Source organism: Oreochromis aureus, linkage group 15, assembly GCF_013358895.1.
Source record: "Oreochromis aureus strain Israel breed Guangdong linkage group 15, ZZ_aureus, whole genome shotgun sequence".
NCBI classification, from domain to species: domain Eukaryota; kingdom Metazoa; phylum Chordata; class Actinopteri; order Cichliformes; family Cichlidae; genus Oreochromis; species Oreochromis aureus.
Window position 1 is genome coordinate 30,760,083 of NC_052956.1, and position 13,130 is coordinate 30,773,212.

At 37.9% G+C, this 13,130-nt stretch overlaps 1 protein-coding gene across 1 annotated transcript; it reads right to left on the reverse strand.

Moving 5' to 3' along the window:
• Positions 1–327: 327 nt before the first annotated feature.
• frk (fyn-related Src family tyrosine kinase) lies at positions 328–11,781 on the reverse strand. The gene is made up of 8 exons (XM_031749312.2): positions 11,147–11,781; positions 7,538–7,659; positions 5,510–5,673; positions 5,236–5,404; positions 3,796–3,954; positions 2,434–2,615; positions 2,000–2,165; positions 328–1,911 (listed from the first exon to the last, which is right to left on the reverse strand). Exons 1-8 carry the CDS (start codon positions 11,536–11,538, stop codon positions 1,703–1,705), a joined length of 1,563 nt encoding a protein of 520 aa, XP_031605172.1. The 5' UTR covers positions 11,539–11,781; the 3' UTR covers positions 328–1,702.
• Positions 11,782–13,130: the final 1,349 nt, after the last annotated feature.

A 13,130-nucleotide genomic window follows, 5' to 3' on the forward strand; every position in this document is an offset into this window, starting at 1 on the left:
TACCCCTTAAATTAAGGACCTTCATACTACAGAAATTCTAGGGTTGACCGTGACGCATATATACCTATGGCAATGGATCCTGGTGAGAGGCAAACCACCTTTCTAATGCTGTTAACCCTTAGATTTCCTGGATTAGCCCAAACTCCTTTTCATAGTACAGGCATCAAGCCTCCATTCTACAGTATTTAATATAGGTTATGGAAACTTGTCTTTTCTCTTCAAAGAGGTATAATCCCAACCAAGTAATAAAAGTACACAGCACACAACGACACAGAAGAACTGGCTAGGTTCTCTGACAGACAAAGGACAACACATTCAGACTCCAGAGACCATCACTGCCATGCATCGAAAGCACAGGAAAAAAGGTTTAATATGTCGGATGAGTCACTCCGATGTCAGACTTTCATTGTCCTATTAGTGTAAAATTCAAAAACCCAAGCAAATCATACTAAATAGAGTTCATTTAATTATATTAGGCTTAAGGATAATTAAGTTAAAATACAATATGATTATATATAAACACTGTCAAGATTACAATGTACAATTAACAAGAATTTACGCATGACACTGAAAACATACAAAAAACTGGAAAAAAAAATCAACATTAGCTAAAACACCAGTTTAACTGGTTTAGTAAATGTATCAAGAAAGTGATTGTTTGTGCAGTCAATTTGTTGTCGCAGCTTCCATTAACAAGAAAGACCCCACAGATCTGAGAGCAGTGTGAACAGAATCAAAAATCACATTTTTCAGTCACAGAGCATCAAACCGTCGTACAATGAACGAGCAGAAGTGTGAAGCAGACAGGTGTGATGATACTGTAGGTGCATAAAGGAGAAAAAAGTGCATGCAAATAACTGATTGTTCACAAATCTAGCTTTAACAACGATGATAGCAGACTGATTAAAATTCACAGTACATTATGGGGGGAGAAAAAATAAATAAACCAAACTAGACTAAAGTAGCTAATTTTGTGCTTCCGTTTACATTATTTGCTTTCAGTGTGAACAAAATAACAGCCAGCATGGCTATGTGTGACTATGTTAATGGTTAAATGCAGCACAATTTAGCACTGTTAGTAGTGGTTATTTTGGAAACATGACTTAACAATGTATGCAGGGGGTTTCTTTCAGGAGGACTCCCACACCCATCTTCCTTTTATTTGTCACCATTTTGTAGCAGCTGTTAGAATTTCTAAGGAGAAAAGCTTGTAGTTAAAAAGCTTGGTTAACTTGTCTTATTAGTGACCACAACTTTGGTTGCAGTCCTAGAACCCCAACAACAACAATAAATGTGATAAAATGGCAGTGCCTGCTACTCCCTCCAAGACAGCAAGACTTTGGGTAAAGCAGACTGAGCTTCTAAGTGAACATGACTCATTACTCCTGTCATGGCAATGGCTCGGCAAGTCGTCAGTGGAAAGAATGTGTGCTATGCTTCAAGCAAGCTGAACCAGTTAATCGAGAGCAACGTAATGCTGTGCTGAAAGAGTCAAGCGCTCTGTAGGAATTAGGTTAGACACGCATGTTACGCATTTGAGTGCGTTCATTTCTCAAACAAAACAAGACTAGGAGTGCTGTCACCAGCTCCATTCTGCTTTCCAATTTAGACCTTTTATATTACATTAACCAGTCAGTATATTCACGATTTTGTAAGAGGATTTTATTATTTGTTTTTCTAATATCACACCCTGGCAGTTGTGCTAATAACGAGTGGCATCATCATAGGACGTCACATCCTGTTCAAAGTAGTCCTCCAGCTTCCACTGCAGGGTCTCAAATGTAGGCCGGGTCTGTTCGTTTTCCTTCCAGCAGTCCTTCATAATGTCATGCAAGACTTTGGGGCAGTTTGCAGGGCATGGCATTCTGTAGCCCTCAGCCAGTTTCTGGACCACCTGAAAGTTTGTCATTGCTGAAAGAATCACAGAAGCACATTAGTACTAATCTTACAAGCTGGAATTCTTGCTAGATCTTAGTATCTGATAGAAATGAAGTCTCACCTGGGTACGGCATCTGGCCAAATGTCACAATCTCATACAGCAAAATTCCAAAGGACCAAACATCAGATTTGATAGTGAACCTGTTGTCATGAATGGCCTCTGGAGCAGTCCATTTTACAGGGAATTTAGTTCCTTCTTTGGCTTCATACACATTTTCGCTTTCTTTCTGCAAACAAAAAAAGCACAAAGATCCAGCCAAAAGTGATCATCACAGCACATCAGTCCATTCCTGCAGTACAAATATCTGATGTGATCCTGACATTGGTATAACAGATTCTGTGGATTAGTTTGAGGAATATTTACAAGTTATACCTGTAAGCAAGCAAGTACATTTAGTAAAGAATGCAGGTTTTCTCAAGTTCAGGACATATGAATGGAATGGAGTGGAACAGGATCATGAAAGCACAGAATACCAATTTCAATTTTACACTCACCATGAAAACCCTGGCCAGGCCAAAGTCAGCCACCTTGCAGATGTTGTTCTCGCCCACTAGGACATTTCTGGCTGCCAGGTCTCTGTGGATGTAGTTCTGTAACTCCAGAAAAGCCATGCCTGATGCCACCTGTGCAGCCATCTCAATTTGATCTGAGATACGCAGTGTTCTACCTTTATCCTCTGTAATCCAAAGAGAAAGCCAAGTTGCTGGTCACAATCCTACACACACACACACTTTTTGTATCTTTTCTTTTTTTCTTAAAACGAAGCATGCCAGTAAGGAAGCAAGTATATTTAGTAGAGAATGCTAGCTTCTCCAAGAATGTATCCATTTCAGTCTGTCACTTTGACAGTAACAGGTTCTTCGTTCCAACTGCTGTCTCTGTGGTAATTTCTATCAGACTTCAGAGAATTTCATTTCTCTGTTTCCTCACATGTGGTCCCAACTCTGCCAACAAGAGTTCAAACTGCCCTGCTTAGATGCATACAAAAGCAGTTGGGATAAAGCTTTAACTCCTGGATATAACCATAAAATTTTCCCTGCTGCTGTCTTCTCTGGGGAACTGGACGAACCCAGAATATCAGTTTCTTTCTTTTCTTGTTTAGAAACATCAGGACTAGCTCATCTTGGTTTGATGTCTTCTTAATTTCTTCCCCACCCAATCGTTTTCTAGGATGAATTAACCACAAAAATGCAATGTGTTCTGTAATGGCCTTCAGGAGTGTGCTTTTTGACACAGACTACTCTCACGTGTCCAGCAGCTCAAATAGACCAAATCAATAAATCAGGATATATTAACCAACATAACAACAACTCTTTCACCGCTCACTCAGTTATCTTTACCTCATGGGAGATGTACCTTACAGTTAACATCTGATCTCTTCAGTCAAAACCATCAAACACAAATACATAAAATTTCTAATAATTACAAACCTCTAACTAACCTAGAACCTTAGATGACTCCTGCTAATCTGCTGTAAATCAAGGAAAACAAAAGAACACAGTGATAATCTGCCATATATTACAGGCCAGTAGATAACTTGTAATTGTCCATTTACAGCAGAGCAGAATGAGTCACTCCTCAGTAAGATTGCCATCATCAACCTACTTCCTTTAAGCAGATTTGAAGTCTAACAATCCAAGACAATGATACATTTCTTTTGTATGTTCTATATTTTGTACACAATGCATCTGATCTGTTACTAAAGGATTAAAATCTCGACACCATGGCCTCTCACTGATGATGAGTTTTTAAAGAACAACAACAGCAGCAGCAGCAGCAGCGATGGACTCTGCCCTGTCATAAAGCAGAGGCTGTTCAGAATCACAGGTGCAAAATAAAGAGTGTGGCTGTCTTACTTTGAAGGTATTCCAATAGGCTGCCATTTGTCATCAGCTCTGTGATTATGTAGATGGGCTCCTCCAAGGTGCAAACGGCATACAGCTGAATCAGCTTGGGGTGCCGCAGCCTCTTCATGATCTGAGCCTCTCTCAGGAAGTCCTCGGCATCCATGGTGCCTGTCAGAGGTGCAGCGATTTCATTTTTTAGCTGATATACAGGATGTATGGTTGTGTTTGTATACTGGCACTCAAACCAGTTTAGAAACATGGTCATTTTTGTTGAACCTAGCACTGCTAACGTCTCTGTCAACAAATACAACTTCTTTTTCAGATACATTTGACTTTACTTTCAGACATATTAAGCTAATAATATTTATTATAGGCTATTTTCAGATGGGTGCCAGTGGGCATCTTTCCATCAAAACCTACAGCTAATTGGGATGTTAAGGGAATCTTCTAAGAAGCTTTCATGCATATGAACTTGAGTGATATCCCATTCTCAATCCATAGGGTTGAAGATCATGTCAGCCCACCCAATTTGTAGGTGTTTGATTTTATACAGCTGTGGCCATGGAAGTCACTGTAAAACTTGAATTCAATCATTTGGATGGGTGAGTGAATACTTCAGCAACAATACACTAATTAGCAGTCACATAAAAAGACAAAAGGCATATCTTTATGAGCACTGGCAAGTGAAGTGAATAACACCGATTCTCTCTTCATCATAGTACCTTTTAGTGGATGCAAAGGAACATTTTTTCCTCAAATTTGATGTGTTTGAAGCAGGAAAAATGGCGAAGCATAAGGATTTGAGCAAGTTTGACAAGAGCCAAATTATGATTTCTATATGACTTGGTCAGAGCAATGATAATTTGTAGCTCTTATGGGGTGTTCCTAGTCAATAGTGGTCCAAAGAAAGACGAGTGGTGAACCAGTGACCAGGGTCATGGGCCGGAAAAGTGGGCCCATGACCCTGGGAGTGAAGGCTGGCTCGTGGTCGAGCTACTGTAGCTCACATTACTGAAAAAAAATTTATGCTGGTTCAAGATGTCAGAATGCACAGTGTGTCACAGTATACTGTGTACAGGGCTGCATTGCTACAGAACAGTGAGAGTTCCCATGCTGACCCCTGTAAACCCCTCAAAGCACCAACAATGGGCGCATGAACATCAGAACCTGACCACGGAGGAATGGAAGAAGGTAGCCTGGTCTAATGAATCCCATTTTGCTTTACATCATGTGGATGGCCAGGTGCGTGTGGGTCGTTTACCATTTTCATTATTAGCTCTAGTATCTAGAAGCATGTAGTACTCAAGTGCTAATGATAAATAGCTTATTATTGGTTTAATAATTTGATGACACCTTCATGAGTTGATTAACAGTTTCTTTAAGTGAATCACTCTTTTTGTAGTTTTTAAGAGCAGCCCTATTCTGACGAGTGTGTGTCGTTTTGTGTACCTGGTTTGAGAGTCTTCACGGCAACTGATGTGGTTTCATTCCATAATCCTTCAAAGACCTCACCAAACTGTCCCGCTCCAAGCTTTTTCAGTAGCTTGATGGAGCTACGATTGATTTCCCATTGATCCACTGTGTTGTAGGACAGACCATAAGTCTGTGGAACTTCTATCTGCAGACAGAAAGAGTCACAGGTTTAAAATTAATTAATTAATTAATTAGATAAATAAATACATATACAATACAATACAGCATAGTTTTTTGGTTTGTTTTTTACCTTTTTGCATGGCTCACCCAGACGTGCGCAGAGGCCATCAGACTGTCGGGAGTAATGTTCCACTAACTCCTTCAGTGTTTGAAAGGATTTGGTCCTTGACACGTAGTAGTGGCCATTGTCCAGTTTTCTCAGCTTGTAATGCTTCACCCTCCCACTGTCAAGCACTGAAAAATAAGTCAATAAGGCAACATTTGAACATCTCAAACACTATTAAAGATAATAGTCTGAAACTTTTATTGGTCTTTCTTACTATCAAAATGAATCAGAGTCTGTAATATGGGACAGATAAATTGATGACTGGCGATGTAATGACCCTTACAGGAAATGCATGAGACTTTCTAGACTGACTAGTTATATTTCTTAACTTAAAATTATTATTATTATTAGTAGTAGTAGTAGTAGTAGTAGTAGTAGTAGTAGTAGTAGTAGTAGTATATAGGAGTTTTATCAGAAGAATGATAAGTATGTTTGTAGCAGCAATACATTTTTTTTAAAAGTGGTAAGCAAAAGACAATAATAATAATAATAATAATAATAATAATAAATCTTTGCAACAACTTGTTTTCAGTTAGTTTTGTGTTATAAAAAGCATCGATATTTGGATTGCAAATACTCCATAAGGTTATCAGCTGGCTTTAATAAATAAATATAGCAAGAATTCAGCCATGGTGGAAAGCGCAAGGACAGAGTGGGAAATAATACAGATTAAAGCTCAAAGAGATAAAGTGATCAAACTATTTTTATGGCAGCGGAGACCTTGATTAAACTTTCCGACCTTTAAACCATTAGTCATTAAACAATGCTGCAGTGTTTGGAAAAGTGTGCGTGCAATTGTATGGGAACAACAGCATATTAGCTACGTGAGAGCTGACCAACCTTTAGTAACAGTTATTAACAGTGTCAACATCTTTTTGAAGTATTCTCTTGCATAAGGTCTCTGGTTTTATTTTGTCTTCTTTTAATATTTCATGGTCTACATTTAAAATAAGCAACACTGTGACATCCCATAAATGTTTAAACAGGTTCACAAGACTTTTACAAGTCAAAAAGCCACAGTAAACACAAACACAAGTCAACTTCCTAAAATGCATGTGACAGCATTATGGTTAAAGGAGTAATAAAGTCAAACAGCTGATTGCTGTCACTAGTCACAGTTCCTACCAGACCAAGTAAGACTGTAGCAAGAAAACCCCTGAGTAGACTAAAGTGAGCAGCTAGTGAGTGTGTTTTATTGGTTAGTAATTCAAATTTTATTGCTAAGAAAGAATATCCTTTTACAATATCACATTACTTCAGCTGATTTCATTCTGAAACATTTTCATTTATAGGACCCGCCTGGTCCCATATTCACAAATACTCTAAAAATCTTTTAAGACAGTTCCAAACTCTAAAAATTTCTAGCAAGAACTTAGAAGTGATTTAGAACAGTCTGAAAGCAACTCTGACTGAAAAGGGACTTAAACCAAGTCATGGCTGAATACGCAGGGCTGTTTAGGATGTAACCTATTTAATTTTATTAGCCAACTTTCAGAGGAAACAACTTTACACTTCTTGCCATTTATCCAGTTAGAGGAGCGGGCAATAGAAGAATAGCCAGATATTTGGTTTTGGAGTCACATACCACAGAATGGACTAAAACAGTTCAAAAGCCCATTTTTCAGTTCAGTTTGTGTATGAAATCACACAAGTGCTGCAAAAACATCTTTCTCCCCCCCCCTTCTTGATGTCTTATTTTTGCATATTTGTCACATTCATAATCAAACTAATATTAGACAAAGGTAACCCAAGTAAACACAAATGATGATGTTATTTATTGAGAGGAAAAAAGCTGCCTGGCCATGTGTGAAAAAAATAACTGAACAGAATTTATGGAGTCACAGGACTATTAGCATTGGTGCATTGTGTTGCTCACTCATTTTGAAAGACGTGAAAAGCATAGCTATACTACTTTAATTTTCAGAAGCTAAAAAGCTATAAAATTAATTTGATGGCATTGATTTTAAAAGAGATGTTAACTTTGATGCTTACCTGACAGTGAGAGATCTCCTTTCTGACTTTCACAGTTTCTGATGAGAAAGGCTCCATGCTCGTTCCCTCCAGCCATTAGCATCTTCTCAGCATCCTGCCTCTTGGTGTCAGGGAAATACCATCTGGACATCAGAATGGAAGCAGGATATGTCCATGTTAGCAATGTTGCAGGGAAGACATGTTTCTGGACTGTCAATGCTTAAAATAAAAACTGCTGACACAGATATATCTTCTGTCATTTTATTTAGGTTTTAATGTTATTTATTTCCCAAAGAAACCAAGAAATCACCACAAGACAAGTTTTAGAGTCAACTCTTTGCAATTTTTCCAACGCTGAGCAGATAAAGACGGTCACAGACAGAAGTCAATGTTTTACATGTAAATTAAGTAAAATCTTATGTGGCAATCTACCAATATCAGGAATTATGTTAACCACTACACCATGGGCTCACCTTGTGTCTGCGTGTGTGTCCTTCAATGACTGTAGTCCTTCTATAACCAAGCTATGATATTTATGCTTACTTGGACTTTAAAAATCTAATTGAAAGAGTAAAAAAGTCAAACTTGTATTTGAACTTTTTTCCTTTGGCAAATATACTTCAACTAGACAGTTACACAACATTATGACTTTGTTTAACCTGTCAGAGTACAAAATTAACAACACGGGGATTCCCATTATGGGCAGAGTAAACCAAGAATAACAATGATGTCACTGCACAGTTGCAGCTTAAATTAACTGCACGTTTGCATCAGTGCAAAAATACAATAAGTTTTCCTCTTTGAGTCTTGACTGGCTCATCTGGGTGCTTTCCCTTTGTAATGCTCAAAGTTTGTAAAATCAAGTTAAAACTGAGGGTTATTTTCCAGTATTCGCACACTTCGGACATATACAGTATTTCTGTCAAGAACTAGAGTGAGATTAATCAACAACAAATTCAAAGAGAGCCACATAGTGCCAAACAGGCCTGACAGAAAATTAATGTCAGATGTGTTAAAAAAAAAAAAACCAGAACCAACTGTCAAGACACCTGCCAGTGAGTGACTTAGCCAAGTCAGGAAATGTAGTCCCAAAAGGAGACAGTACCTAGAAGCCTTCACAGGAATAGACTGCGAGGTTGCTGAACAAGAAAAACTATACTTCTGCAGAAGAGACATATTCAGTTCAGACTGAAGTATGCTAAGGAAAGCTGGAGAAAGAATATTCATACTGGAAGTGCGTCCTTTGCTCTCCAGAAGACCAGAGTGAACATTTTGAGTGGCCTGCACAAAGTCCGACTTTAATCCCAGTGAAAATCTCTAATAACTTTGACCTTGGTAGTTTTTGTGAAATAATTTTGTTCATTAAGTGAAATAATGTAAGTATCCAAAATAAAGTTAGAGTATTTGGAAAAGTGGTGGTAAAAATTCATTGCTCTGTTTAAAAGCACTTATGAAAATACCTAAAAGAATTTTTCATAGGAGGGCAATAATTGTGTCCTCATCTACACCTGATAATTATGTTTTTAATAATAAACTACACTCTGTGGTATCATGGAACAAACGTACCTGCAGGAATATTGAGTCATAAAACTGACTGATTGAGCTGTGACACCGTTTATCATTATCATCTCATCGTTAGGATTCTCTCTCTAAAATTGCGGAGTCTTTAGAAAGAACCTTCAGATGACTGATCTAAACTGGCACTATATCCAGAATATAATGTTCAGAGTGCTGTATGTTTCCATTTTTACTAAAGTACTGGTAGTAGATTCTGCTGTGTAAAACTTGATTTCTACTATTACAACAACCACTTCTTCTTAATCACTGCTTATAGTCGAGGCTCTCTACCAGTCCACGTTACATTTGAGCCAGATTATTTTATGTGGTTAATCTAGGTTTGATTAAACTGACAATTAAACTACACATTACAAGTTTTGTCGACTTGTTCTGAACTCACAAGGCCTGACCTTTAAATTTCCATTAGTTGTTTACAGATAACGGCTTTCCTGCAGGCACACAATGTGGCAGACTGGATAATTCATTGTGTAATTGCATTATAGAACAGGTCTGCCTATCTATTAGGTTTGCAACTGGACAAACTATGACACAAATAATGCCAAGACTGATTACCTCTTGAACTGGGTTTATTCTTGTCAAAAAAAAAACAAAACAAAAAAAAACCCTGCCATTATTAGTTAGGAATTTGTGTGACCTCATCTTTTTCCAACAACTAAGCTACACAGTAAAGAAAAAGGTACACATTCCTGGATTGGTTGCTCCATAGTACCGTACCCTTCACAGGATACTGATACCTGAAGCTGAATTTATGACAAACCAATTCTGTCTTTATTCTCAACACTAGAGTTAAATGGCATGAAATGCCAGCAATGTGGCTTTAATGCGTGGTTGTGGTTCTTGTTTATGATCTCTACCTTCAACGGGAATCATTAACCTGTAAAGCTTTCCCAGCATTTCCTGGTCTCAAGATGAATGATTAACTAGTTTCGGCAAAGACTTTAGGGATAAGGAAAACACGCTGTTACATTTTACAGCCTTTTACCCGTGGGACATGACTGACTATGCAAATGTTTTAAAAACGTCAATCTCAGGCAGAAATAGAACAGTAAAACACTTAAATCACGGGCTCAAGTACTTCAAAAGAATTTTGAGGTTTTTGAGGTACTTCTGCATCTTCTACATTCTGCCACTTTAGAATTGAGAATGAACTCTAACGACATCGTCTTTACAACACTGTATTTACCATTCAGCTTCAGGAAGCATGTTATTTTTAGTTGTTACTACCGATTAAGTTAATGCGGGTTTCATTGGAAGAAATTTAAATGACAAAGTAATTTAAGATTAGCTTCCTCCTCACACAAACCTATTCCATGGATGACCGTCGATGACCATTTGTTGCAGTTATTTAGCATTAATAAATGCATTTTTTTTTAAAAGAAATATAAAAACAAACTTTTTAAGTGTTAGATTAAAGAGAAAGTTTCACTTTTTGTTGTCATTTTCGACACAATTCATATGAGACGATTACTCTATAATGAAAATTCCTGCCGTATGTAACCCTTCTGTAAGTAGATGAATATGACTGTGCGGATACAATTTGACTTGACTTTCCTTGGAACAATAAATATCAGTTTTGTAGTATTATTGCCTATTTTTCCCCCTCTAAATTATCTTAAACTCTCAAAAAGATTATATGCATTTACTTTGACCTGTAAATGATAACAAAAAAATGTTAACTCGTTTTTCAAGTTGTTCCTCCATTCCCAAACAAAACAAAAATGGCTGCCCCCCTCGAAAAACAAAAAACCTTCAGCTTGGGATTCAAATAAAATACATTTTTTAATGGTTAAGTTTGATAAATTATATAAAGAAGACTTCTTCGAGATTTTACAGACACATTGACATCTATACTTTGCTATTTATAATTTCTCGGTTTTTCAAACATAGGCCATTGGATTATTTTCAAGGAAAAACGACAACTACAAAAACTGTGACCGAGTTACACATGTGAAGACCATCATTAAAGTGCCTCATAGGAACACAACCAGGTCTACATCCACGGCTGCTGGTTTATTATTTTCACATGATACTTCATACAAGAGCTATACTTACGGTTCGGCATTAATGCTCTCCACAGGCGCCACATAGTTAGCAGGGATGTATCCCTGTTTGGAGGCTGACACCCCAGTGAGGGCTTTAGCGAACCACCAATCACCGGCACTTTTGTCCAGGGCCTCTAAAGTATCCCCGGCGTTGAAGCTAAGATCCTCTTCTGTGCGAGCAGAGTAATCATACAGGGCGACATAATACTCCACAGCAGTTGTTGGCAGCGGCGGTAAATTTCTGTTTAAATGAAAGCTCGGTTCGTCTTTGTCAGCAGCGCCCAAGTTTTTAATAACCGTCGATTTTTCCCCACGGTCGGTCTCGTCTTCAGAGGGGTCCTTTTTTTTAAAACACCCCAAAAAACTGTCCCAACAGGTAGAAAACCTCTTTTGGATCTCCATGGTACTTTCGTCAATCACAGTCGGTCATTGTTTTTGTCAGGAATAAACAAGGAAATAGTTTAGAGAATCCGTCCTCCTGTCTTTATGATCCACATCCCATTAAATACAAGCGCATTTTATTTTTCCCAGTTTGGGACGGTGGCGGTCTTTGACCTGAACACACGCCCAGCTATCACAGATCGGTGTGAGGGGAAGGGAGCGGTACTTTAAGTGTGGAGCTTCCTGATAGAGGACCGGTCTCACTGTTCAGGTAGCAATCACCTGCACCTGCTCAGGAATGGGGAGCGGCTCGCGCTCACTCTCCACTGGGGTGACGTCACGCCTGCGCTTATACTGGGGTTAGTCACACGTTATGAATGTGGAAGATTGCTGATTCATGACACTTTTAAAAACAAAATATTTAGACCCTATCTGCTAAATTCTTCTAAATGTGGTTATAACAGAGAAACGACAGCGGGAAAATGCTTTTAGAAATCTTATTTTGGGGCAATTCATTTAAGTACTTATTATTAGTAGTAGTAGTAGAAATAGAAATAGTAGTGGTAGTGTTCACATAATATTTTTATAAGGTCCAGTAGATTTTTCTTGTATGTGCAGGCTGTGGTCAGCTGACCAGTACTCCCACTCCAGTATTCAGTGTGCATTGTGGATTTAGCCAACTGAATTGAAAAAGATAAGCAAATGTTTCACACACAATATGTTGACACTGTAAAGCAAGTGTAAAAGGTAGAGTTCAGTGAGTTCATCATCACCTGAAATATAAATATAATATAAATATAAGAGCAGAGACCACAAAGACAGTGCTTGAACCCCAGTGACTGATATATTAATGGGGACTGGAGTAGCCGGGAAAAACCATCAACCTTCAGGTTAGTAGATGACGTGCTCTACCGCCTGAGCTACAGCCACCCTGCAAGTTTCGTGTAACCTAACACTGGATGTGAGCACCTCCAGTCAAACATAGTGCATTACTGAAATCTTCACCCCTAACTAGTTTAACATGCACTAAACTGTACCAAAACTGTGCTGCCATCTTGTGCTGGTGAAATTAATTGCAGCCACATCCTGTACAGTTAAGTTGAAATTCCTTTATAGGAACTAGAAATTACTTTACATTTTACTTAGAAAAATACATAAGTCCTGTGTCTTGATGCTTCTGGTTTCCTTATTCAACAATATATACAGTGGAAAGAGCAAAGGAAAAAAAAACTGCATCCTGAAGGGTCTTTTAATACTGTGAATTTACCCAGTGAGACTTTTGGTAGGACTTGAGAATGGTCATTAGTGTGACTTCTAAGAGCTAGAATGAATCCCTCATTTATTCTTTTCCCTTAACAGATTCAAGAATGTTCTGGTTGGATGTAGCTAACATTATAAAATGTAACATTTTATTTGTAACAGTCTATAGAGTTAGGCCATTTTGTACAGTGGATTTTAAACCAAAAAAATCAAAATGTGACTTTTGACTTTCAGTCATAATTCCAGGGGTTTAATGAAAGTAATGAATCAAAATGACTTACAAATATTTTTTATACATAATTTTCCATTTTCAGATTCTCAAATGTAATTGGATAATTGACTGGCAGTTTCAT

What these genes read in the sequence shown, in the direction of transcription:
- frk (XM_031749312.2), bottom strand. Translation starts at nt 11,538, where the DNA reads ATGGAGATCCAAAAGAGGTTTTCTACCTGTTGGGACAGTTTTTTGGGG. An exon ending in CGTGAAGACTCTCAAACCAG is followed by an intron (nt 3,955 to 5,235) that starts GTACACAAAACG and finishes CACCTCTGACAG; the next exon opens with GCACCATGGATGCCGAGGAC. An exon ending in CCTATTGGAATACCTTCAAA is followed by an intron (nt 2,616 to 3,795) that starts GTAAGACAGCCA and finishes TTTGGATTACAG; the next exon opens with AGGATAAAGGTAGAACACTG.